This window comes from Tupaia chinensis, unplaced genomic scaffold (assembly GCF_000334495.1).
Source record: "Tupaia chinensis unplaced genomic scaffold, TupChi_1.0 Scaffold000597_1, whole genome shotgun sequence".
Taxonomy (NCBI): domain Eukaryota; kingdom Metazoa; phylum Chordata; class Mammalia; order Scandentia; family Tupaiidae; genus Tupaia; species Tupaia belangeri.
Genome location: NW_006160114.1, coordinates 1,904,248 through 1,930,156, shown reverse-complemented (window position 1 = coordinate 1,930,156; position 25,909 = coordinate 1,904,248). Strand labels below are relative to the sequence as shown.

The window sequence follows — 25,909 nt, the reverse complement described above, 5'->3', positions numbered from 1 at the left end:
GCAGGCGCCGCCGGGGCGCCACTTGGCGCCGCGCAGCCCTAGATTTTCTGAATCAGGACCTACACTCTACAAGAGCTCCAGAGATTTCTGGGCACAAATTTGAGAAGCACTTCTCCCAGTAATGTAAGAGGCAAGGCTATCTCCTGAATGAGAGGAAAAAGAGGAAAGTGTTGGTGGGAGAATTTGAAAAGCAGGTCAGGGAAGGAAGTGAAAAGAAGCAGGTAGCTGCTTCCAAAGGCCAGAAGAGGTCAAAATCCATCTACAGTGTTGTCCGCCTACTCTGGATAAAAGATAGGGAACCACAACTTTGGTTTCTCTGTTGGGGTAAAAGACTTTCTATTACTCTGTGTATATGATGCTTTTATTCAAGCCTCCTCATGTAAAAAAAAAAAAATAGAAGAGTACTTCGTTTCCTTTTTTTAGTTTGTTTAGCCAATTAATGAAATAGAAGAATACTTCGTCTCCTTTTTTTAGTTTGTTTAGCCAATTAATGAACTTGTAAAACATTTTCTCAATTTCTGTGATGGACTCTGTATTAGTAAAGATTCTCCAGAGAAACAGAACCAATAGGATGTGAGGATAAACAGATAGATAGATAGATACAGATATAGATAGATAGTTGATAGATCAATAGAGATAGAGATAGATGATAGATAGATAGATAGATAGATAGATATAAATAGATAGATAACAGATTTCAAGGAATTGCTTCACAGAGTTGTGGAGGCCAGCAAGCCCCAAATCTGTAGGATAGGCCTGCAGGCTGGAGACCCAGGGAAGAACTGATGTTGCAAATAAAGTCTGAAGTTCTTCTGTTGGCAAAATTTGTTCTTGCTGGGAAGACTAATCTTTTGTTCTGTTCAGATTTGTGATTGATTAGATGAAGTCTACCCACATGAGAGAGAACAATCTGTTTTAATCAAAGTTTATCAATGTATGTGTTAATCTGACGCTTCACAGAAACATTCAGAATAATATCTGGCCAAATATTTGGTCACCATGCCTCAGCCAAGTTGACACCTAAAATTTGCCATCACAAATTCCCATCTTCCTGAGGTCATATAAGTCATACCTGTCACTTAGAGAGGATGTGGGTAAGAAGTCCAAGAACGATTGCTCTCTTCATATTGAAAATTCCAGAAAGGAAAATCCTATAAGATTCTATATTTTATTAGGACAGTTGAATTTAATGGGGCAAATTCTAAGCTCTACTTCTTACTTGCTATTCACCAAATTTACTTACAGTTCATCCAAATAAAACCTTAACAGCAGATTCAGACTATGGATTCTATCAAAACTTCATCAACCCACTTTAAATGGGATCTCCCTCTTGGGCCATTCCTTCTCTCCCTGATTCTTCTCTGAATCTTAGGAGTAAACTGGCCAGGGCAGCTACTGGGTAATTACCAATTGTTAGTTTTCCTTTCACTTTATGCAAGAGGTAAATATCAAGTGTGAACACTCATTTAAAATGTTATACCAGCACTTATCCATCCAAATAAATGTTCTCTTCTTCAAAGTAATAATTTATTCTAATGATGCTGCATTGCTTAAAGCATTTTTGAAATTGTTTAGAAACTCCCTTCAGAAACCAAAGCGCACATTCTTTTGATTCTCTTCAACAGGAGCATAACTTTGCTCTTTGAGGATAGATTGGATATTTAAAACTGTAAGAAGACATTTGAGTGGAAAATGAAGGTAGATGATCAAGTGGAACAATATTATCCTTTAGCCAAAATTCAAACTATGGCCATAAGGCAATAAGACAAAAACTCCCTCATTCTGTAGATCATTTCTGGACTTTAATTTTTATTAGAATAAATTAGTAGCCTCCAAGGTCTCTGGGAGCTCAGATAAATCAATAACTTGGCTAAATCAATCCTTATATATTTATTTTAAAGCCAAATTTTATAATCATGTCTCATTCATTTTATTTGTAAAACTGGATCATAACATCTTAGATATTTTCCTCTTAAAATTATTTATTTCTATGCATGAGAGACATATATAAAGAGAGATACAGAGAGACAGTACCTCCAACAAGCTCCTGACACTACTATCCAACTCCAGTCTCAGTCAGCCCAGATCATAGGCACACAAGAGCCTGGGGTACTCATATCTTTGGATATGAACTTGGAACTTTCCCCTGTAGAGCCTGGGGTACTCAGGAAGGTCTTTGGATATGAACTTGGAACTTTCCCCTGTGACTCAGCCTCCCAGAACATCACTTTTTATCACTGGGCCACTTTCTGGCCCTACCATTTTCTTGTACACAAGCCTGTCTTTTTTGTTGTTGATGTCAGATCTTTGTAGTACGGAGAAGGGAGACAAGAGAAGTAGAGAGAGAGGGAAAGTGAGAACTTGGCCCCCCCAGAGGGGTGGCCACACCACAATCCCTTCTCCTGTATGGATTTTGGGCACATACACACACACATGTGCCCGGTGTGTTTCCCAAATCATCGAGTCTGGGACTTCAGCCTCAGAGTTGACCAAGTCGGATGCAGTACTTCAACAACCATGCCCCCAGCTGGCCCCAGCCTAACTTTTTAAAAATAATATTGAAGCTCTTTGAAACCAAGGGTCAGGCTTCTTTATGTATGACCATCCATCTTAGTGCATGGCATATGGTACTCACTCGAACATATGTATTAAATTAATAAATAGGTGAATTACTTTAGTCATTGTTGTCCTCTGGATTTCTATTTATCTTAAACTGAAAAATGTATCAGGCCACATTTACATCCAAACTGAGGCCTCTTTTGCCCAGGAAGATCTATTATTTGACTTTTAGTCAATTTAAAAAATTGTCTAATATTGGGACCAGCAGTTAGCATAATGGCTACGTCACTGAACTCCCATGTAGTCGACCACAGTTCGAGTCCTGGACCTGGTGGCTTAAGTTCACGCCAGGTATGTGTGCGTGCGTGCTCAAGATTCTGAGAGGAGAATGGAAGAGAAGAGATTGTGGCGTGGCCATCCCCCCTGGGGAGTGATTTCTTGCTTTCTGTCTCTCTGTCTGTCTCTGTCTTTCTGGCGAGGGCAAACACCCTGTAGCAAAACCCTCTCCAAAAAAAAAAAAAAATTGTCTAATATCACTGCTTTGTGATATTTAAAATAAAATACTCAGTATGATTTTTCCTTACAGACAGCTGACAAAACTTTATTGAACGAATATTGAATAAGAGAATGCATTTGGTTCAAAGTCAACTGAAAAAGTTTTTCAGGGTGAAGGAAACCTAGATTTTTAGTCCATTCCTTAGGTGTAAGGAAGTCAGAATGAAGTGATTACTGATGTCTTTTCTCGAGCTAATTAAAAGAAAAAATTGGGAGCTGGGCAGTGGCACAGGAATAAAATGCAGAGTTCTGAGAAGCCGACTCACATGGAGGGGTTCCAGGTTCACACTGCGTAAAATGCAGGGTTCTGTGAAGCCAACTCACATGGAGGGGTTCCAGGTTCACACTGCACACGTGTGCCCAGGACCCGGGGCTGGCGGGACTAAGGGTAAATTGCAGTGTGAAGACCCTGTTGTGGGTGCTGCGTCTCTGTTTCTTGCTCCCTTTTTCTCTCTGTCACTGTAGTTATAGGAGAAATAAATAAACTTCAAAAATTGTCAGTTTTGTGAATAGAGTTTCTATTTCCTTTGAGAAGCACTTAATATTTGATATCCACCTAGGATTTGTCTGCACTGGTACAAAGCTCATTATATTGTTAACGCTCTTCATTTTTTACTGAGTTTAATAACAAATGTTTATCCTCTTCTGTTATTAAGCAGCATTTCACTTCTCTTTTCTAAAAGATCCTATCAAATTTTGTGTCCTTAGTCTAAATACTTCATAGCCCTGTTCTTCAAAAGGCTTTTCTTGAGAAAGTGGCTGAGAAAAACCACAGTTCTTATTGTAATTTAGTAAGTTATGAGGCAAATATACCACCTGAAAACCACAATGGAAAGATCACACACACCCTTGGTGACAAATTTAATCGATTCCAGGTTGAATACTAAGAAAAGTTTTAATTGTGCAAATGTAGTAGAGAACACTTCAAATATAAGGACCATCAGCACTGTTATCAAAATGTATAATACAGAAACATTTTTTAAAAAAGGATAGAAAAATTAGACTCAGGACCCATAAACCTTCCTCATTATAAGCCTATCTAGCAATTCATTCCTGCAGTTTTTTATATGTAGATCAGATCATTTTTTTTCCTTTTGAAGAATTTCATTGTAGCTATGAGATGGAAAATGTATTGATGTGACAATGTATTATGGTAATGGCATTACTTTCTTCTATTTTGCTTTTAGTGTTAGGATTGCTAAAAGCTTATTTAAAATAGCTAGCTGACATAATGTGCTCTCAGAAAGGAGGACATTGCCGTGTACATTATCCTTCTCCTGTCATTGTTTGGTCCTACATCACCTGGCCTCATTCTACAGGCGCTGCTTTAAGAGGGAGGCCAAGGGAGTTCAGATTTCAGGCAGTGGGTGGCACTGTCCTAACAGCCTGGCCAATCCTCTAGTGAGCCTCATTTGAATGTTCCTCATAATGTTTCATATCAGCAGGATGGAAAACAGACCTGCCTCCCAATGAAAGACTGCGGAGGCTTTTTGCTCAGCCAGGTTTGCAAAACACAGGGCTGTTAGCGCCCCCGCCCCCCTGCTTACTGGGTTTGGGTTTAAACAAGGATATCCCAAGCAAGAGTTCAAACACTGACTTATGAAGCATTGCAGGGTAGTACTCGTCAGATGATTCCTTAAAGGCTGCCAGGAAAACCCCCAGTGTGCTGATATACTAAGCAAAATGTCCAGGGAGGCAGGATTCCACATTCCTTCTGACCCTTTGGAGAAGTGTTCAAAGTAGAGGATCCCACACCCCTTGCCATGGGGCCAAAGTCCTTCCATTTTGGGAACCATAACCTTTAGGGAAGTCTGTTCCACTGGACCTGCCGGGGCATCATGCCTGTGGAAATGGGAGAAAGGAGCCCTCCGTAGAAGCCATGGTAGAGTTGGGATTGACCAGTGGTGGAAGTACCTGCCTCCCACCTCTGGTCCCCTCAGCCTCAGCCTGGTGCAAGCCTGAGTGTAGGAGTATCTGTTGGAATGTTTGGATCAATCAGATAAATTGGTTGGGTGTCTCTTCAGATTCCAAAACACTTGGAAATGGTAATACTGTCAAAAGAGGCTCCGTCAGAGATGATCTGGGTGACAGATTGCAGTTAAAAACATCGTCTATTGAACCTAGAGAACAGTAAACAAGGAATGCATTATTATCATCTTTGCAAAAAAAAAATGGAAAAGCCAACAGTGCCTTTAAAATTTATACAACATAACCATTTCAATAATTAATAGCAAATTCTGATTCCTCAGGAAAACTCAAAAGGCTAAACAGAAGTGTGTTACTTTTTGTTTGTCAGTGGGACATGATTGTCACTTGCTTTCCCGCAAGCTGGAGTCGATTTGCAGTGAGCTACATGTGCTGTTTCTCATTTGATGGCAAAAGACTCACATTTGGGACATAGATGCCTAAGACGGAGGTCAGTTTTTGAAGGGATGGAGCTGGGTTAGCAGCCTTGGTGGCTCAGCTTGCCTGACAGGACAGCAGGTGCATCCTGGCTGTGCCATCTGTGGTGCATGATGACAGCTTCCAGAAAGGATCCTGGAGCAGAAGTGGCCCCAGGGCTGGCTCAGAGTAAACTTTCAAGGAATCACTGCCCAACTTCACATGCAACTTGGTGTCCCCAAGCTGGAGGTGGACACTGGCAGCCTGTATGACAGAGGGTGAGTGCAGTGAAGCAGGAAAACTGCCCAAGCTGCTGCAGCTAGGGTTGAGCAGGGCAGTGGGGGAGGCTGGGGGCTGTCACAGGAGGACCAGGCATCTGTGAAGCTGCCACACAGGCCCAGTTAATCTTCCCCCAAAAGGATCAGAGTATAATCCCCCACATGGCTGCCACAGAGCAGAGCACAAAGGCATCTTTGTGAGAAACTTACAGACAGAAAGAGCTGAAGCAACATGAAGAGAGACAGAACGGCACAGAGAAAGAGAAACAGAGACAGAGATGGAGACAGATGAAAGCAGAGATGCAGAGGAGGAGGAGAAAGAGAGACTCAGGCAGAGAGAGATACAGAGACAGAGAGATGGAGAGATATAACAACAGATGGAAACAAGAGAGACACAGCATGAGAGACAGAGATATGGGGACAGATACAGAGAGGGGGGAGGAGGGAGGGAGAGAGAGAGGGAGAGATAGATTATTCTTCCAGGTCTAAGAAATAGCTAGGAATAAGCATTTTTTTAGAGGTTTTTGTTATAGGGCACATGCGCTCACCAGAAAGAGAGAGACAGAGAAACAGAAAGCAGGAAACCACCCCCGGGAGGATGGGATGGCCACGCCGCAATCCCTTCTCCGCCATTCTCCTCTCGGGATCTTGGACACGCACACACACACACACACACACACGCACCCAGCGTGAGTTTAAGACACCAGGTCCGGGACTTGAACTGCAGTCGACTACATGGGAGTCCAGCAACATAGCCATTATGCCAACTGCTTGTCCCTGGAGTAAGCATTTTTGCTATAAACATTGTAAGAAAGTAACTGTCATTAAATACAATTAAAAGACCAATCAGCGTGTAGAGGTTAAGGCAGCTTAATCTTACATGGCTGACTTTGTGGTTCAAATCCTGGACTCTGCAGCTTGAGAAGCATGTGGGGCAAAGTGTGTGTGTGTGTGTGTGTGTGTGTGTGTGTGTGCCCAAAATTCTGACAGGAGCATGGAAGAGAAGGGACTGCAGCATAGTTATCCCCTCTGGGGCTGGGGGGAGGGTGATTTCTCATTCCCTTCCCCATCTCTCTCCAATGAGCACATGCTCCCTATGCCAAAAATCTAAAAAGGAAGACTGTATTTTACATCTGAATTTTGACAATACTGCAAGTTCATAGAGACTGATGGATTTTTGCAAATAGCAACAAGAGCCCTGCTTCAAGGAAGCCGCTTTCCAGTCCAGACTAACTTGAAAGACAGAAAGGACTCCACGGAAGATACAGCCAGCCAGCATGTGGTCAATGCCATCTGCCTTAGCCTCCTGGGTACCACAATCAAGAACCCACCACATGTCATTCATAGTTTAGTGAAGCTAGGGATTTGAAAGTCCCCCTAAAATTCAAGAGTTGAGATTTGGTTGTGACAGAATTAAGAAATGAAAATTTAATCTGACTATGGAGTTCAAGTTAGGGCCTGTGGAGAAAATGAGGATTAAGGTAATTAGGGCAGGCCTCCCACAGTTGACTCCTGGTGGATCTGTAGGACAGGGAGTGAGACGGAGACACACGGACACTGACACAGAGCTCCTGCCCTCTGCCGTGCTGCGATGCCGCCAGAAATCCCCCACCAGAGAGCCTTGGCCCTTACACCTCTGAGCTGTGAGATGAATGATCCTTAATTCTTTAACTTACCCCGACTCAGGTATTTTCTGTTATTAGCAATAGAATGGACTAGAACAGAAGCCGTCTCAAGAGTTATTCTTTCATGATCTTATAAAGTTAGAGAATCCTTCCAAGTAGTGCTAAAGATACCTATATCTTGACTGTGCAGTCTCCTCGCCCAAATAGTAACTTCTAGAATATGCACATAGGGAAAGCAGTCTTCTGTCATAATGCTTAAGAATTGTCAATTAATTATTGACAAATATTTAAAGCATTGTCCATAATATTTCAGTGAGCGTGTATGCTTATTTAAATGAATCATTGTCTTTAGAATTATTTTCTGGGTATGCTGCCCATAGAACTGCTATGTTAGAAAACTTTAAGTGGCCTTGGAAAAGTTGCTATATTTATTTCTGGTGGTACATATTTCTCTCCTCTCTGAATTATGCGATAGTGTATTTCTCAGTAGATCGGTTTTTCCCATTTCTTAGTAGATCTCGCCTTTTCAATTGACTCTCCCTTCCCGTTACACTGTTGTGCCCTTTCACTGAACGTGTCCCACATGTCTTTGAGAATTTTCCACATACCTCTGGAAGTCACACTGAACTTTCGATCAGAGAAACTGCTTCTTCGGATTAAAGGTTCGCTCATTTTTTCCAGAAATAACTTAATTGTCTCCTTCTTTTCTGGACTTGTACTTGACAAATTTAGAACTTTTCCATCCACTTTTACAGTGGAATTGCTGAGCCCAAACCAATAGAAGAAATCAAATAGTGCATCCGCTTTGAATTCGTAAGCAAAGCTCAAATTCTCTCCATTAACCACCTCATTTCCTGGAGGGAAAAAATTCTTCACTACCTCTTGAAAATCAAACTGAAAGAGAGAGAAACAATCAGTTGACTTCATGGACTTAATTATCATGCTGTCATTATAGAATTAACAACTGTTGAGCTACCCAAAACATCACACTCCATATTTCTCTTTCACAGAATTTTTTAAAGCTATTATCTTTACTTTTTAATTTTTTAATTTTAACTTTTATTTATTTATTTTGCCATAAGGTATGTGTGGTTACCTGAGGCAGATAAAGAGAGGGAAAGTAAGAAAGCAACTCCAATGGAGATTGGTCACACCACAATCCCTTTCCTCCATTCTCCTCTTGGAATTTGGGGCGTGCATACACATGCACCTGGCGTGATTATCAAGCTACCAGGCCTGGACCTCGAACTGTGGTCGACCATGTGGGAGTCCAGCACCTTAACAACCATGCCACCTGCTGGCCCCCGTTTTTATCTTTTTAAAATAGACTTTTACATTTGCATCACAGTCCATCTAAAATATTTGAACTGCTTAGCCAACATTGCATTTATTTTTAACCCACTTCTAGTAAGTTGCTAGAAATTAAGCTCACTTTCTTGGTAGCAGTGATGACAAAATAGAGAATATGTCTGGGTACAGTTAAACGAAGGCTCTACAGGTTCAGTCCTTGCCGGAAATGCACAGGCCCTTCTGAATCACTGCAGGCCTGATGCAGACAGGCTAGGGCTTACCTGAAGCCGGTAACTTTCTCCAATCACTGAGGAGATGACCATGTCCATGCCTTGTTCTATCTGTCTTCTGATCTTGGGGTGCCTTGTGTTCACGAGAAATGCATATGTCCTTTCTAGAAATTAGCAAGTAGAATTCAGAAAGCAGTGTGTACATGTGACATAAACATGCTTCATGGGATTTGCTAAAGCGGTGATTCCCACCTTCTTGGGCAATCTTATTTATATATCATCTCCCTTCTGCTCTCTCAGACCTTTACTGCAAAGCCTAACTAGATTTCTAGAAATGTCTCCAAGCATTTTGCAAATTTAAAGGAAGCTCTGGGATACTGTAAAAGCAGGTGGGAAAATCAGCTCCCCTTAGGCAGTTTGTCACTCATGTCCCAGAAATCAGAAGTTGTACTCTATAATGATCACAGATGAGAATGTGCCTCCAAAGCATGGATCCAGAAGGGGAAAGAGAAAAATCGAGATGGCTGGTTTTCAGTTTTTACCTCGCTGGATATTTAAATACAGCTTGGCTCTTACCAAGACTTCCTCATTGACAAAACTGAAAATCGGCAAAGTCTAGGGACAAAAGCTGCCTTGCATGCCACACCTCCCACCCCATTTCTCTCCAGCCTCCCCAGAGACCTGGCCTTCTTTCTGCTGAATGGCTAGGCAAGGGTTCTAAGGATCCAGACAATTTGAGATGGATTTTCTTCCTTGGCTCTACCCCAAACAAAATCTCAAGTGGGAAAAATGCCTCTCTCACTGTTTAAATAATGTCTCTGTCTTGGCAGACTTTTTGTCTTGGGAAACTTTTTTTTTTTCTTGTTTTGTTTTGTTTTGTTTTGTTTTGCTAATCCCTTAAGCCTGATTCTGTCCAATTCTGTAAGACAAGTGGAAGCTGTTTACTCATTAGGAAGTCTGGAATATTATTAGCCAAGGCTGGCCCCAAGGCACAGTAGTTAAGCCATGTACATAGGAAGCCAGGCACAGGGTACTAGATCACACATCACTGATCTCAATTCAAATCCTGGCCTGGCAGCTTAAGAAACATGCCGGAGTGTGTGCATGTGTGCCCCAAATGCTGACGGAAAGAAGGTTGCAATGTGATTGTGCCTATTGAAGAATACGTTTTCTCTCTGTTGCTCGCTTTGGCAAGCACACATGCTCTCTGGCAATTAAAAATATATATGTAACCTGAAACCTCTTCACTTCTCCAACCCTCAGAATCAAGCTCCGAGACTAATTTCTCCAGTGCTTTGCCCAGGGAGACATGGAAACTCTTACAATCTGTCTAAAGCCCATAGACCAGCCATTGTGAGATTTTTAAAAAGTGAGCATTGACCAAAACCAAACCTATCCTACACCAATAATAAGTGTTTACATTCTCAAGGAATGTATTTTGAATGAACCTTACTCGTTTTATTTTTCCTACCCACGTTTTGCCTTTCTACCAAATAACTGTTTGGGGCATTTTAAATATAAACTATCTTACGTCTTCTCTGAGACAAAAGATAACTAAACGAATCCAGCAAGCAAGTTATTTGATACCTTGAATTAAATTTTACACTAAGACGGTTAGGCTTATTAAATTTTCAGGGCAGCCACCCTTCACAGGTGTGATCGCTGGCCAGGTTGTACACTATACAACTCTAGAGTATGCCATTCACTTTTATAGTCATTGTCTACTCATGTATCTGCCATGACAAACCTGTGGGAAGCATCAGTAATTACCATGAGGAAATGGTGGCCTTTTCTAATTTGCACATGAGTGCAGTTTAGAATAGCAGCAGGGCTGGACATGCTGCCTTAATCACAATTTAAACTTGACAGTCTTAAGCTTTTACATCACAGAGCCTCTGTATTTTATGACTTTTGCCACAATTAACCAGTACTGGACTTCCGTACTTCACAAGCGTTGTCATACAAGTGCATACTTTCTGTAGGCCGCCCACAAATACCTCCTTATACCACTCTGTACTCTTATTAAAATGTTAAAATGGATAGGTCTTCATTCTTTCTTTAGAGTCCTCCTGAGAGATCAATGCAGGAGGTATACTTGATACAGTCGTAAATTACATTCCTAGAGAACTCTCTGGCCTTCTGGTCATCATCAAGCCAAAAACACATGGGACTCAGGATGTTCTAATGAGCATTGCCTGTTGCTGTCCATTCTGTTCCTGGCCTCTCCTGCAGAGAAAGCATCCTGACTTTGAGTTTCTAAACGAGCAGAGAGCCCCACAAACCTGAATGGGAATGAATGTTTGAGGAAGTCTACTTGAAATTTGTAGATGATTTTTTATTACCTTGGACTCATGGTAAGAATGCAATTTAGAAACAGCCAAAGAAAGTGCTACCTCTATTACAGAACACTATGTCCGTGACTTGTCCCACATAACACTGAGCAGGATGAGGAAGGGAAAATGAAGACATTTTCATATTGGAATTTGAGTTATATAGTTGTTACTGGTCAATCTGATTTCTTGGAAGAAACTGTAAAATGATACATGTCAACATGAAATTCTAAGATCATGGCATGAAATGTAAGTGCTCTACAACTGCTATTTATTGTCCTGATCTTGTTTTCCTCATCCACAAAATGGGGATTGTATAAGTACTTCATAGGTAGAATGTCATGAATCCTAGTTTACCTTCATCATTTCCAGCATATGCCCTTGTCCAAAAATAATTATCCACAGTGATGGTTTTCATGCTCAAAAAATGTCCTGATTTGGATGATAAGCCCTATGGCTGTTGTCCAATCAATTACCTTAGAGCATGCCTCAGGCACAGTAAGCATTTGATATATGATAGAGCGTATTACACATCATCTGCATCACTCCAGTCATTTCTGTGACCCGTGAAGGCTCAGAAGTTCAGATCACTTCCTGTCTAGACAGGAAGTAGAAAAGAAGCTCAGCATTTTCTTTGACTTGCTTCTATAGCCCCTTCTGTTGTAGGGTCTGCGGATTTGTGTTGTGAAACCTCATCCACCAGGTTCCTTGCTGCCAGTGGTGACACCAGCTGACATCTGTCCTACTCTCCCTGTCCCACTTCTGCCTAATCAGCACACCTCTTTGCATAGCCCAGCAAGGCAGAACCAAACCAAAAATAATTATATACCCACCTCTTGAGGTGTCTTTTTTCGTCTGCACATTAATAAAGAACAGCATTGGTTTGCTCAATATAGTTTCCCTGTAGTCTTTATAATCACAGTAGTTGGTCAGCTCCACATACCTATGAAAAAGCGGAGATAATTGCAAATGTAATGTGCCCTCCCATCTAAGTTAGAAAAGGGATATGTGGGACAGATGCCTGCCATGGCCACAGACTTTGAGGGCAGTCCCCTGAGATGGGTCCTTACAGGGGTCACCTGTTTTGTAGCATATAAATGAATATCTTTCCCCAGTCATGGCTGATCAAGTGAGGGATCAGCATGTAACCTGCCCGCGGCCATGGTCTTCGGTGTGCCTGGAGTCGAGGCACTCAAAAGCAGCTTTTACTAGGTAACGACCAGAGTCATCTTTCATTTGGGCTGTCAGAGTTAATTTGAAGCTATAAGAGAGTTCCTTCTGGATCAAAAATGAATTACACTCAATAAGTAGAATTAGCTGGGTCTACTCCAATGGAGTCATCCTGTCTAATTGATGGATCTCAAATTTTTCTTTCCTCTTGCTTCTCATTTTCCTTCTCTATTCCCAATTTAAACCCTGCCCCCTTCCATGAATTTACAGTCAGCCAAGTTTTGCATGAACTATTACTAATTTACATATCTCTGATCCTGAGTGTACAATTTAAAAAAAGAAACAGAAATTGGACAATTCCCCCATACCCTTACTCGATTTAGCCTCCTTGTTTTTGTTCATTATTCCAGTCTGGGAAGATCTTTCTGAATCTTGATGCTGTCATTCAGCATGTTAGCTTTCTCTCTGTGCCCCACGCATTTTTCCAAGCGACCTTTCTATGTCTCTACTCTCATTGTTAATAAAAAGATCCAAAGTAGGAGGTAGTTTCCTTCGAGAAGATTACGAATGTCCTAACTAACCCCAGCTCAGACCTAGGCAGGCTGAATGGCACCTGCCACCCACCTTCCGAACGCAGAGCTGCTTCCCCACTGATAAGCCATGAGCGGTTGCATGGACGGGCTGGCTGGCTGACAGCACCGCTGCCTTTTGCTATGCTGCAGTGTTTCTTTCTTACATCTAGTCATGAGCAGAGACAGCTCCCAGCATTTCTTTCCGGCTGGTTGTCTTTTAGTACCTACATGAAAATCACAGCCGTGGCAAGCAGACACCCCGGCAGGGAGCTGTGGCCACATGGTCCCTTGGCATTAGTCTCCTGTGTGTGCTTCCCACTGCCCCTGGAGGGGCCAGAGCACAAGATAGTGACTCGGGTGTGTGTCAAGAGCGCACAGGAGAATACCTTCCCCAAGGCAGAGAAGCACAGCTTCTGCTTGGCGGCTCCCAGTTCGGTTTCTTAGAAACTACATCGTTATCATTCTGTTGGTATGGTCAGATCTGATTATGAGAGATTTTTAAACCTGACCCCTGACGGACCTCTAAAAAGTTTTCTGCCTTCTGTTTAACCAGGCTTTTATTTTTTTTTTAAGTTTATTTCATAAAAGAGAGGAGTGATAGGGTCTCATCATTAACACTGTGTTAGTGATGAGACCCCACTCTCCCAGCCCTCCAGCGACTTAGAATCTTGGGCACATGTGTACCAGGCATGTTTCAGATTAATTTGAAATCCCAAGTGGCAGTCTGTAGTGGGCCGTGTGGTTCCAGAGCTGCGTGGCAGTGAGCTACTCCCTGCACCACCACAGCTGGGCTTCACCAGGCCGTTAAAGTAGTCTCCACCTCCCCACCCTCTGCACTGGTGGTGGATGGAAGCCAGTCCTGGAGTGGGGAGTGGGGGATGGGACATGAGGCTGGAGCGTTCCAGAAAAATGAGAAGGGATGCAGGTGTTTATGCTCAGTGAGTGGGGTGACGATGGCACAGAGGAAGGGCAAGAGGCAGGGACCCTGGGCCAGAACAATGGAATGAACTGGGTAAGAGAACGAAGATCTAGGAGTTTGCACATCCTTCTCCCATCCTCGTCCTCACCAGGACCTAAGGTGTGGAGTGAGAAAGGAGTGAGTTGGGGACATCTGAGGATACTGAGGGGCAGGGCCATTGTGCTCCACATCAGCAGAAAGAGAATTGTCCTGTTCTTTATCCCAACTGACCAAGAGCCAGAAGGTACTGGTGAAAGGAAGCAAAGGAGAAGGAAGGAAAAAGGGAACCACCACTTTCTGGATTCGTTCCTTCTCCTTCATTCATTCGCTCAGCCATGCATTAGGCCCCAATGACACACTGGCGGCAGGTAGGTGTTCACATGGGCTTAGGACATCTGAGGGGCTCAGAGCCTAGCAAGGAGGGGTTGAAGGGCAGCAGTCTGGGGTCCCCCTGAACTTGCACATCCCCTCTTGTCACCCACCTATTCAGCTGCCAACGACCTGGCACAGGTCAGGCGAGAGCGGCCTGGAAAGGTGAGGAGAGGCAGCTGAAGTCTGCAGTTGTACGAGGAAGAGCAGTGCAGAGAGTGAAAGGCGGAAAGAAAACCCCAAATCCAAGCGGCATGAACATAAAAAACAGTTGTCTGTTGTTCTCCCACCCCGTTCCTTATGGAGGTAAGTTACAGTCATTTTAGCACCTGTACCATCCTCCTCTTTTGCCCTAATATCCATAGTCTGACTGTCTTTCCCTAGCGTGAGCCCAGGGCATTTGTGTACAACACACCCAGACAATCTGCAGTTCCATTACTTTCCTGATGCCACAAAATACCATGCAAGATTTCCTTCTGCCGACAAAATCTATTAACATCCTATTCTTAGAGACATCACTGGATTTTCATCCAATGAACCCAGAGCTTAAAGGAAAGGCATAAAAATCTCAACCTAGAAATGATCACCGGTTGGGAGAATAATCAGTTTTTCTTAGAATTCCGTGAAAGGCTTTTTTGAATGCTTATAGAGCTCAAAAGGCCGTTATTTGGCATGATCAGAGACAGGAGCTTTTTTTGATAATCATGTATTGAGTTTAATGTATAACCTGTACATGAATTATCCATTTTGGAGTTTGAATTTAATAAAATGCGCGGAATTATAAAACTGCTACATATGCAACATAATTTAAGCTGCCTTTGATGATTCGGAGGCACTTCTAGGACCTGAACAGCCTATAAACTCCCTCGTATAGCATGACAGTTATCACTGAGCCACACATGTATAAAAACACTGCTTATACAAGCGCTCTGATACCAGAATTTACAGACAAGAGATTGTGGCAAGATCCCTACTTAATAAACTCCCTAGCTCTAACTAGGCCACACATAACAAACACTTCATTCATTCCTCCACTCCCAGCCTCCCAGTTATGGTCCAATGTTAAACACCTCAAAATTCCAGTGAAATAAATACATGTGAACATGCCTTTGAATTTACTGTTATAAAATTCACACACGTAAGTCACTAAAATACAAAAAGATCTTGAGCTAGTTGTTAAGTCACATAGGTATTTAAGTATCTGACATTTCATCATTGGTTTTTTAAGATGAGCCTTACTAGACTACATTAGGGACTAGTTATTTGATCTTTAATCATGAATATTTCTGAATTACTAATGCAAATATTGCCTCTGTGTATTGAATATTTATTATATTTGCTGAAGTTATCATTAGGGATGAAAAGCAAACAGCTTAAGATAGACAGTTCTTTTAAACTCTCATTTCTTCATTGCTTTTACCCTGGTCCCCAAATGTGTCTAGTCTGAAACTTTCTGAGCCTGGTTTCGATGCAAAGATGGAGAGGCAGGATGGCACTGTGGGAAGTGCAGTGGTTCAAATTAAGATCTAATTTATGTCCTGATTTCCTAGCTGTGTGGACTCGGTTCCAGAGCCACATCTCACTGTGACCTTGAGGAGTTACTTAACCTTTCTGATCCTGTTCCCTCTTTACGAAAGGGGCAAAACAGCACGTCCTTCCACTTGAGGATGAAATGCAGTATGTGTAATGTGGACTTGTGTCCTTGGGCCATGACAGATGCTTGGTAAACACTGAGTATCTTTCATCCTGGCCAACTTGGCTGGCCCATCAGCTGAAAATCTAGAAGTTTTTCCCTCCCAACCAGGGCTGTGTTCATTCGAGTTACCAGGAAATAAGGACAAAATGCACATCCGAAAGATAAATGGGGTAGCATTTCTTCTTCCTTACTCCAGTTTTTTTCTTCATTTGTTCAGTTTGGAAGGTGTAAGGGAATAGCTAACAAAGGTGACATTTTGAAAGATGAGACCAAGAATTTTGCATCAGGCAAATGCGGAGTAGCTGAAAGATCTCTCATTCTCTTAGATGCCCTCCTTTTTCCAGAGCCTCCTTCAGGTGTCAGATCTTCTCAAGTGTGATCTGGAAAACTGCCCAAATTACCCTTGACCCTAACAATTTACTGCTCAAAGATAAATAGGAATTCAAACCCATGCCCTGCATCCAAAGGTATGTGTATGTGTTAATTTAGAAAATATGGATAAACACATGTCTAAACATCACACTGTACTTTATAAATATATAATGCATATAATTGTTATTTGTCCATTTACAATGAAATAAGATGATAAAATAGAAATAAAACTGTAGGTTCTAAAAAAATAAGACAAAAAGAAGTGAAAGCAGGGACTTGGATCAGACAATTATACAACCATGTTAATAGCAGCACCATTTGCAATAGCTAAAACGTGGAAATAAACCAAATATCCATTCACAGATGACGAGATCAACAAGATGTGGAATACTATTCAGCCTTAAAAAAGGAAGGGAATACTGGCACGTGCTACAATAGGGATGACTCTTGAAGACATTAGGCTAAGTGGAAAAAAAATCCACAACAAAATAAATACTGTACAATTTCACTTTTAAGAAGCAGTCACAGTCATAAACGTAGAAAGTACAATGGCAGTTGCATGGGGCCAGCAAATAGGGTGGTGGTTAAGTTGCTGAACTGCCAAATGGTTGACCGCAGTTTGAGTCTTGGACCTGGCAACTTGCTTTCTCACTTTCTCTCCCTCTCTCTCTCTTCCTCTCTCTGGTGAGCACACATGTACCCTATAGCAAATTTAAAAATAACAATAATAATAAAAATTAAATAAAATAATTTTTAAATGAAGAATGGTAGTTGCAGAGGTTGGGGAGGGAGAAAACAAGGTATTCTTATTTAATGGGGGCAGGTTTTTTTTGGAGACGAAAAAGTTCTAGTGATAAATGGTGGTGATGGTGTGTAGCCACTGAACTACACACCCCAAAACTGGGTAAAATGATAAATTTTCAGTGATGTATATCTTACCACAATTAAAAATAAAATATGGAGACTGGAGCAGAGAAAAAGAGGAACACACACTGTAATAGTCTTTGTGTAGGAGATCCAGAAATAGCTTGCAGCTTTCATAATCCTTTACTGTGATTCCAAGCAAAAGCTTATGGAGACACTACTCCTGGGGCTGCTCTGTTTCCAGCATTAGCTTGATCGCCTTATGCAGAGCCTCTCCCTGAGCTCTCAAACAATTCCTCCTCTCTCACTTCCTCCCCTTCTCCTCCTGCCCCATTTGGCATAAAATGCAGCAAAGTTTTCAGACTTATCATTCTAATCTCTGTGGCTTGAACCAAGGATACACGTATTCATTCATTCCATCTGTTAAATAATTACCAATGCTTAGTGTGTGTAAAACACTGTAATGAAGGGAGAACAGTTCATTTGTGTGTGCATGCGATATTTACTAAGCACCTACTGTGTGCTGGGAACTAGGGATACACAGATGAGAAAGGAAATAGTCTTGCTTCCAAGAAGCACACAGTCTATTGAGGAGACATTAAAAAAGACTCCATCTCAATATGGCATGATGGCTGTTGCTCAATGACCAATAACACTGGCAACATCTGAAAGCTTATAGAAATTTCCAGGCCTCTCTCTCGTTTTATTCAATGGGAATCTGCTTTTTAATGAGATCCCCAGGAGACCTGTATGCTTATTTAAAGTTTGAGAAGCGCTGATCTAAGAAGTGGTCCTGCCGTTGAGAGGCTTACAATCTGGTAAACTATTCAAACACACAAATGCCAGAGAAACGCATTTGTTGCATTGATGTTCAAACACTGTGGGCTTGTGTCCCGATCTTTAAATAAAAGAGAGCAAGGGAGAAGGGCCTGGAGTTAGAGCCATTTACTGAGCTGAGGCAGGTACTAGAAGGGAGACGGTGCTGGCAGTCAAACCACCATCAAGGGTGGGCAAGACCAGGGGGAGACAGAACCCCAAAAGAGTCTCCTAGTCAATCCTTGCAGTCTGGGGGGCGGGTGGGGTGGTGGTGGCTACAGTTGGACAGACAGGCAGGAATTTGGCAAGAACCAGGTGAGCTGACAGCAGGAAGTGACCAGAGTGGGGCTGGAAGTCCAGAGCCAGCTCCTGAGGAAAGAAGGCAAGATGGAAGGCAGTATGGCATGTTGCTTTCAAATCCCCAGATCTGAGCCTGTTTCTGTGACCTCACCAAGTGCTTGAACCTTCTAAGTTTCATTTTGCTCACTTGTAAAGTCTGACTAACAAAATGCACCCTGTGAGGTGGCAAAAAGATTAAATAATGTGTGTAAAGCACTTGGTTTATGGGGCTCCTTAATAATAATATAAAAGCTAACATTACATTTGTCAAGTGATCATTTCGTGCCAATAACTTTATTTTGGGTATTATATATTTTTAATGGATTTATTTATTACTTCCATGAAAAAAAGAGATAAGCAACCCCAATGGGGTCTTCATGCCATGATCCATCCCGTCTCAGGGCTCATGGGCTCACATGCACACCCACTGTGCTCAGGAACATCCTGGGATGGGAACCCACAACTTTTCCCATGTGAGTCCAGTTGTGCTACCGCTGTGTCAACACCTGGCCCACTAATAACTGTTTTTAAGAACTTTATAAATTTTACTTCTAAACAACTTCCCTAAAGTTGGTGGTATTATTGTTCCGATTTTACATCTGAGGAAACAGAATCACAACAAGATTAAATTTCCCACAGACACTCAGGTGGTAAAGAGCAGAACCTGGTACTCACACTCACCTACGTCTCTAGATGGATCTCATAAAAATCATCGCTTGCTTAGCCTGGATGATGACTATTTCCTCAGTAGCATTGTGTCCTCAGAAGGGGTCGCTGTCCTTACCACATGGAAGACTCCAAAGCTGGGGAGCAGTCACAAGACAGGAGAGTCCTGCCGGCCATATGTGAAGCTGCCACTCTTGCCATACCTTTGGGTCTCAAGTCAGAACTGCCTCTGAGAACTAGGTGTGGACAGGTAGACAGAGGCATGCCTTTTTTGCTGAGGGGTGGAGGTGACATTTTCCACAGTGAAAGCCTAACTATGAGGACAAGTTCCGCGGTGCAGTAGTGGCCATTGCTTGGGCGAGGCTGGATCCATATGGAAGGCTGGTTTGTTTCCCTATTGACCTACACACCCTGATGCGCACAATCACACTGACTGGGAAGGCTGGGAGAGTGTGGGGAAGAATCACGACGTGGGACCCTGTTGAAGGTGTTTGTCTGTCTTGCTCCCTTTCTCTTTCTCTGACTCTTGTTCTCATAAAAGAAATAAACTTAAAAACAAAGTGTGTGATTCAGGTTGACTCTGTCCTCACCTTCCTGCCAACCTCAGGGGTCCTGTCCCTGCACCAGCTCCACCTGGGCTTTCTGCCCCAGGCAGCTGTCTGGGAGATGAGTGTGACTGTCACGTATCTAATAGCTGGTGGGATATGGGTGGGGGCAGATCACATCTCTGCTTTTAGTGGACTCCTGAAAACCATCCTCTTCCTTCCTTCCTCTTCTAGGTTGGTTGTACAAGATGCACACTGACTGATGTCATTCCAGTTATTTATTTGTAGATTCTGGAGAAGAGTGAGGAAGCTGCTGCTGTCTATAGTAAGCCAGAATTATCTCAGGGTCAAGGCAATTTGCTGAAAGCAAATTATAGCTGCCGTTGAAAGTTCCCCGATGCTACTACTACTGACCAGCATTTTACTTAGGTAAATGACTCAATCTCCCTGAGCCATCCATAAAAAGGAAAACAACAATAGTACTAACTTCGCAAGCTTCTGTGGAATGACCCCTATGACATAGCACCATTTCTGCTACCCAAGTAAATATGAATAGCCACCATTATTATTATACTTAACTTTATTACCTAAACAACCTCTTTCATGCTAGGGTGCCACAGAAAAGAAGGCTTTAGAAGTCCTCTTCGCTAAAATTTGTCATAACATCTCACTAAGAGGCTGAGTTACAAGAACAAAGATTGTGTGTGTGTGTGTGTGTGTGTGTGTGTGTGTGTGTGTGTGTATGAGAGAGAGAGAGAGAGTTCATGGTGACTTGGACTTTAAAGTGTTGAATGAATGCCTCATACACCTGGTATCCTGAGCAGTTTTGTTTGTAACATGGGTAGAAATCCTGAAAGATCTTACCATATATTCTACAATGTAGAACCATTATTTTTAAAGCAGGTTCTCCAAGGAGCTTTGAAACCATCACTCAACCTTCCTCCTTCTCTAACTTTTCTTAGTTTATTTAGCAGGTAAATATTTAGAAAAATACTCAAGTGCCAGAAGACAAATCTGGGGACCAAGTAGACGACGTAGTGGTTAAGGCACTGGAATCCCATGTGACTGACATGGTTCAAGTCCCAGACATGGCGGCTTGATACTCATGCCAGGAGCATGTGTGTGCATGGCCAAACTTCCAAGAGGAGAATGGAGAAGAGAGGATTGAGCCATGGCCATCCTTCCTGGGGGGTGGGGGTGATTTCTCATTTTCTGTCTGTCTCTCTCTGTTTCTTCAGTGAGTGCACACACCCTATAGCAAAAGTCTTTAAAAAAGAATAAAAAAGAAGACAAATCTGAGTAAGTAGGACCACTAACTTGTCCTCTTGCCCTCTGAGTAAGTGAACTGTATGACCGTCATGGACAGAGGCTCTTAGCCTTCAGAGTTCCTTGAGAAAGGACCTCCTGAAAACTATAGCACATCCTTTAGAGGTTGTGAAAAGAAATCTTAATTACACTATGGGCTCATTCCACACATACACACACACACACACACACGCACACACATATATGTGTGTGTATATATATATATATTGGGGGAGAAAACTAAAAAATTAACAAAGCAAGGATTCTTAACCTGGATCCAAGCATCTCATGAGTTACCTAAACGGCCAGCAAAATTGAGGAAAGGGCCTACATACAACTCCCAAAAGCTCTGTGGTTCAAAATGATAACGAATCTCACTTTGTCTTTCTGCTCCATGGCCATCTTCATGGTTGCTTTTGGTTAGAGGCCATCCCAAACCTAAGGCAGGAATATGGTGGCCACAAAAAAAACAAAAAAAAAAAAAAAGCCATTGAGGTCCAACAACCCTAGGCTTCAAATCCCTGTGACAAGTGGAAAGTATGTGCTGGGGGACAAGCTGACTCTGAAGGTGATAGTCTGACCCTCTTTACCAACTGTGTGGCCTTGAGGAAATCCAAAGTAGAGCACTATGTCATAGGCTGTCAAAACCGCGGTCCAGCACATCGTAGTGACAATAATAGGGAACTGAACAAGAATGTGGAAAATACCGCAGTGTGCACTCTGGCAGCCACTGATCTAGCTGATTCTGAGATCTCTAGGACTGCTAGAACTTTCCCAACTGGCAAAAAGTCAGTCATGCAAATCTCTTCTTTAATAAACTTGCTAGAGCTTGTGGGGGGAAAGGAGGAGAACTGGAAGAAGGAAAAGGACAAGGAGAAGAGGAGGAAATTGAGGGAAAGGAGGAAAGAGAAGGAAGAAAGGAAGGGCAAGAAGAAGGAGGGAGAGGAGAAAGGAGGGGTGAGAAGGAGGGGCAGATGAAGGAAGGAAGGAAGGAAAGGAGGGAAGGAGAGAGACAGAAAAGAGAAAATAAATGGAAGGAAGGAAAGAAGGAAAGGCTAGGAGAGTCAGACACAGCTTTGGAATGATATTTTGAAGTTGTAAGCTGTTCCCAAAGCCAAATACAACTGGGTAAATTTGGCAGATCTGAAGAATGAATAGCAACTTCAGATGTCAGAATTCCAGCTTCCACATGCTCCTCGCCACCTGATGCACAAAGGCAAGCCTCTCCCTGGTGTGCACAGCTCAATCCTCCCTCCCTTTCTTAAAGGCTCTCTTCATGCAGACTGAATTCCCTTCTCATCACCCTTTAGGACTGCTTACCCAGGATAAAAGCCTACCTCCCCTGCCACAGTATGTCCCCTGAGAGAAAGAAATATAGCTCCTCCCATCACCCAAACTATTTGCAGACCCTCCTTGCTATTTCCCAGGGCACAGAAGCCCTAATGCGATTACTTATGCAATGACAACCTGTCTATGTTGATCCACGTTCGCACCCTGGCCTATGTTATCTGGTCATTCTAGCTCGGTTTATTCTAGACTCTAAAAATGCCAGAGGACCACTGCCATTTAATTTTATTTTGTATAGGAGATATTTAAAGCAAACGTTTAATGGTAAACTTTAAAATCATTTTTTATTTTTCAGCCTTGCTAAGATTAGGAAATCTGGTTCTGTCAAAAGCTTTACCTATGGCTTTATTTCATTCCGGACATATTAAATGTTTCATACCATTTTCAGATACAATAGTCAATCTTCTTTTTAAATCTTTGTAAATCTTATTTCTGACTCAGTTTTTCCCTTCATTCCCTGCTTATGGGCCAGCATTTTCATTTCACTAAGGGAGAAATTCTATGGGGAATGTTTCTTTCAGGCATTCAAAGCCTTCACTACCTGTGTGGAAAAGTAAGGGTTTCCCAGTAGCTTTGAAGAGGGCATTTTGTATGTCTCATTTTGCTTCCTTGCTCCATTCCACCCACAGGGTACCCAGCAGCTGTTTTTCCCACTAGCAGCAACATTATATCTTAATAGCTGGCCAGCTTACTCATCTATGAATCAAACTCTGGACTCTACCATGCCTCTTCCCAGCACTCAGCCCTGAAGCACAAACAGAAGAGGGCTTTGCACCCCACTGCACGCCGCCCCATGACCTCTGGAGGCCTGAGGCCAGGTCGAAACAGGTACCAGTTGCCTTCCTCCTTTGACAATCAAAGCGTGCTTCAGATGGACGGACCACTTCCCCGCTGGCTTCGTGTCTGTCAAGCAGTGCTTCAAGCAAGTTGGCTGCAACAGCTAAGCATCCTCCAGGCCTCCATCCAATTAAGGCCACAGATTTGGCCCAAGCTCACCCACGCCTCCTGGAAATTACACTTATTTCACTTATTTCCCCAAAACTCCTCTGCCCACTTGCCAGCCCACCTGGCCCTGGGCTGGACTTCCAGAGGTTTTGTTCCCCTCTCAGCCAAGGTTATTTATTTATTTTTGAAACATTGAGGGAGAATCTTTGAATTTGCATGCTTCTCCACTGCAGAGGGAGGCTAGGGATGAGAATCTTTGAATTTGCATGCTTCTCCACTGGGCCTTCTCATCGGATAAAGCCAGGTGTGCTCAGAATTGCACATCCTCTCTCCACTCACCATCCACCCGCATTCCTCAAATCTAAAGCCAAGGGTGTGAATCTACTCTGCAAACATCCCCAAAGGGTGTGCCCCCAGTTTGAGCTCATCTGACCCAGTTGAGGAGCCAGAATGAAAAAACATCCACTAGTTCATACGCACTTTGGGTGGTGGCCTAGGGCGTCCGCAGGGCTCCCACCCTGCCTCCCCCACGAGCCTGGCCCTGGTGCCCTTTGGGTTGTTTCAAGCAGCAGCTGCAATATGTCAGTGCCAAGTGCAGAAAAAGCCAGTGTGGGAGAGGTTGCAGGCCGGGTGACGTTAGCAATGAGTAAATCTACAATCAGCAAGGAAGAGGGGGGTCCAGGAAGAATCGCAGGCAGTAAGGACAGCCAGGGCTCCCCGGGACAGTAGCGGGGTTGGAGGTGTTTGCGGGAACCAGGCAGCAGGCCGGGGCGCGCGGCGAGGCCACCCACCTCTTGATGCAGCTGCTGAGGCGGTAGAGCTGCCCATCCAGGCGCACAAAGCCGTCGCCGAAGACATTGAAGCCCCCGCGCGTGGCCACTGGCTCCCCCGGCCCAGGCACCACGAGCTGGTCGCCGCGCAGCTGGAAGGCGCCGGGCTGCAGGCGCAGCAACTGAGCCAGCGGCAGCAGGGCCAGCTCGCAGTCGCACGTCCACAGGCTGCGCAGCTCCCCCGACGAGATCGAGGTCAGGCTCGGCCTGGACGCCGGCTCACACGCCACCCCTGCCATGCCTTCCTCGGTTTCACCGCGTGCTGCCCTTCCACCGCCTGCTTCTCTCCCGGCCCCACCAGCCCCAGCCGTTACCTGACAGTTCCCGAGAGAGGCTGTCCACTCTGCCTGCGTCTGCCTGCAGGGGAGTTCCTTCTGTCCTCCTTCTCCAAGTCGGGGCGCAGGCACCGCTCAGGTGTCCCCCTGCCCGTCCAGATGGTCACCTTCCCCAGCTGCAGCCTGCTGCGTTTCAGGCACTGCGGGAAGAAAGTGCCCTGGAGCAACGCGGTCCTTTTTATCTGCCCTGGAAACATTCGTCGCGCCCCTCCCGGCCCGTGGACACGACCCCAGACGCTGCGGGCCGAGTTATCGTCAGCTCATAACTTGGCACGCTCTGGTTTGGCCGCGCCAGCTCACAGCCAAAGCTTAGTCATCCCCCTCGGGTCCGCTGCTCAACTCCAGGGCTGGGCTTGCTCCAGATCACTGCTGGGGCCTGATGGTGGGAGAGCGTTCCCCGCGGCCCAGGCCTGGCCTGTGGTGGGCCGCAGGGTGGGCAGCACTCTCCACCCTCCACCGGAGGGTCAGGGGCCTTCAGGAGACAGTGCTGGGGTCAGGTCCCCACTCACATCCTGCTTTGTGCTGCAGCTGAGGGCTGACCACTGGTTCCCAGGCTCAGTTTTCTGCATTTCCCTCCTTCTACCTTTTCCTCGTACTGGTTCCTGTCCCTCGATTCCTTTCCACCTAGAAATTCACTGTTCCATAAAGCCCTCTCAAATTTGCAGAGACTCCTTCACCTTGCCAACCTTCTTCGCACCGTGGACCAAAGGCAGCAGTGTACCCTGTAGTGGGAATGGAAGGGACATAGCAGCCTTCCCTCCTTCCCTGCCTGCCCAGCTGGTCCTGAGTTCCTTGTGCCCCAATGTGTTCATCCTTCAGTCTATAAATATTTTTCAGAGCTAGTTGTGTGCTCATTGATCTCCCAAGGTATGGAAGGAGGACTATTTCATTCAGTGTAGTGAAACATTATTTCTAAAACCTCTACTAGAAGATAGACAATACGCTACACTCTAAGAAGAACAGAATGGATGAACATAATCTCCATCCTCTCCTAAGTCGTCCAATGGAGAGACAGACCCACACCCTAAACATGACAATGCACTAAGTGGAAGTTCTGCTGCCAACAAAACTGGGTGTGAAGGGAGGGGCATTAGCCCTGTTTTCAGGCTTTCTGAAGTACTGAGATTTAGGACTCTCAGCCAGATCCTACAAGTTGAATTGAACTTAGAGTATACCTTCCAGCTGCCTTTGCATGCTGCCTACATGGAATTCAACAACTCCTCCTTGACCTTGGACCTACACGGTCTGTGGACAATTTGGCTTTGTGACATCCAAGTTTCAGGTCAGCGGTCTATGCACTTAAGATTAATATAGCAGTTGCTCTTGTTTGCTTAACAATAAAATAATATTTATTATTTGAGTAGAAAAAATGAGATTATTCTTCACATTTCTCTGATTTTACAATTTTTCTGCATTTTCCAAATGAATGTGTTTTGTTTTGTACAGAAGAATGATGTCAAGCATAAAGAATACAATTTAAGGATGCTTTCCTGGTGTGTTATCTAAAGGTTTCGTTTGATGCATTTTCAGT

The 25,909-nt window shown here is 43.7% G+C and overlaps 1 protein-coding gene across 3 annotated transcripts; it reads right to left on the bottom strand.

Annotated features, from left to right (window-relative positions):
- Positions 1-3,990: 3,990 nt before the first annotated feature.
- On the bottom strand, positions 3,991-25,602 carry MEDAG (mesenteric estrogen dependent adipogenesis). 3 transcript variants are annotated; one of them, XM_014591565.2, is made up of 5 exons: positions 24,358-25,602; positions 12,083-12,192; positions 8,971-9,083; positions 8,008-8,293; positions 3,991-5,234 (listed from the first exon to the last, which is right to left on the bottom strand). In XM_014591565.2, exons 1-5 carry the CDS (start codon positions 24,573-24,575, stop codon positions 5,110-5,112), a joined length of 852 nt encoding a protein of 283 aa, XP_014447051.1. In that variant the 5' UTR covers positions 24,576-25,602; the 3' UTR covers positions 3,991-5,109. The 3 variants fall into 3 exon arrangements, with proteins under 3 accessions (XP_014447051.1, XP_006158489.1, XP_027631477.1); XM_006158427.3 differs by having other exon boundaries at positions 24,005-24,451; XM_027775676.1 differs by lacking the exon at positions 24,358-25,602 and adding an exon at positions 23,101-23,202.
- Between the last annotated feature and the right edge of the window lie 307 nt (positions 25,603-25,909).

What these genes read in the sequence shown, in the direction of transcription:
- MEDAG (XM_006158427.3), bottom strand. Translation starts at nt 24,282, where the DNA reads ATGGCAGGGGTGGCGTGTGAGCCGGCGTCCAGGCCGAGCCTGACCTCG. An exon ending in CTCAGCAGCTGCATCAAGAG is followed by an intron (nt 12,193 to 24,004) that starts GTGGGTGGCCTC and finishes GCTTTTTCATAG; the next exon opens with GTATGTGGAGCTGACCAACT. An exon ending in GAGAAAGTTACCGGCTTCAG is followed by an intron (nt 8,294 to 8,970) that starts GTAAGCCCTAGC and finishes TCTCTCTTTCAG; the next exon opens with TTTGATTTTCAAGAGGTAGT.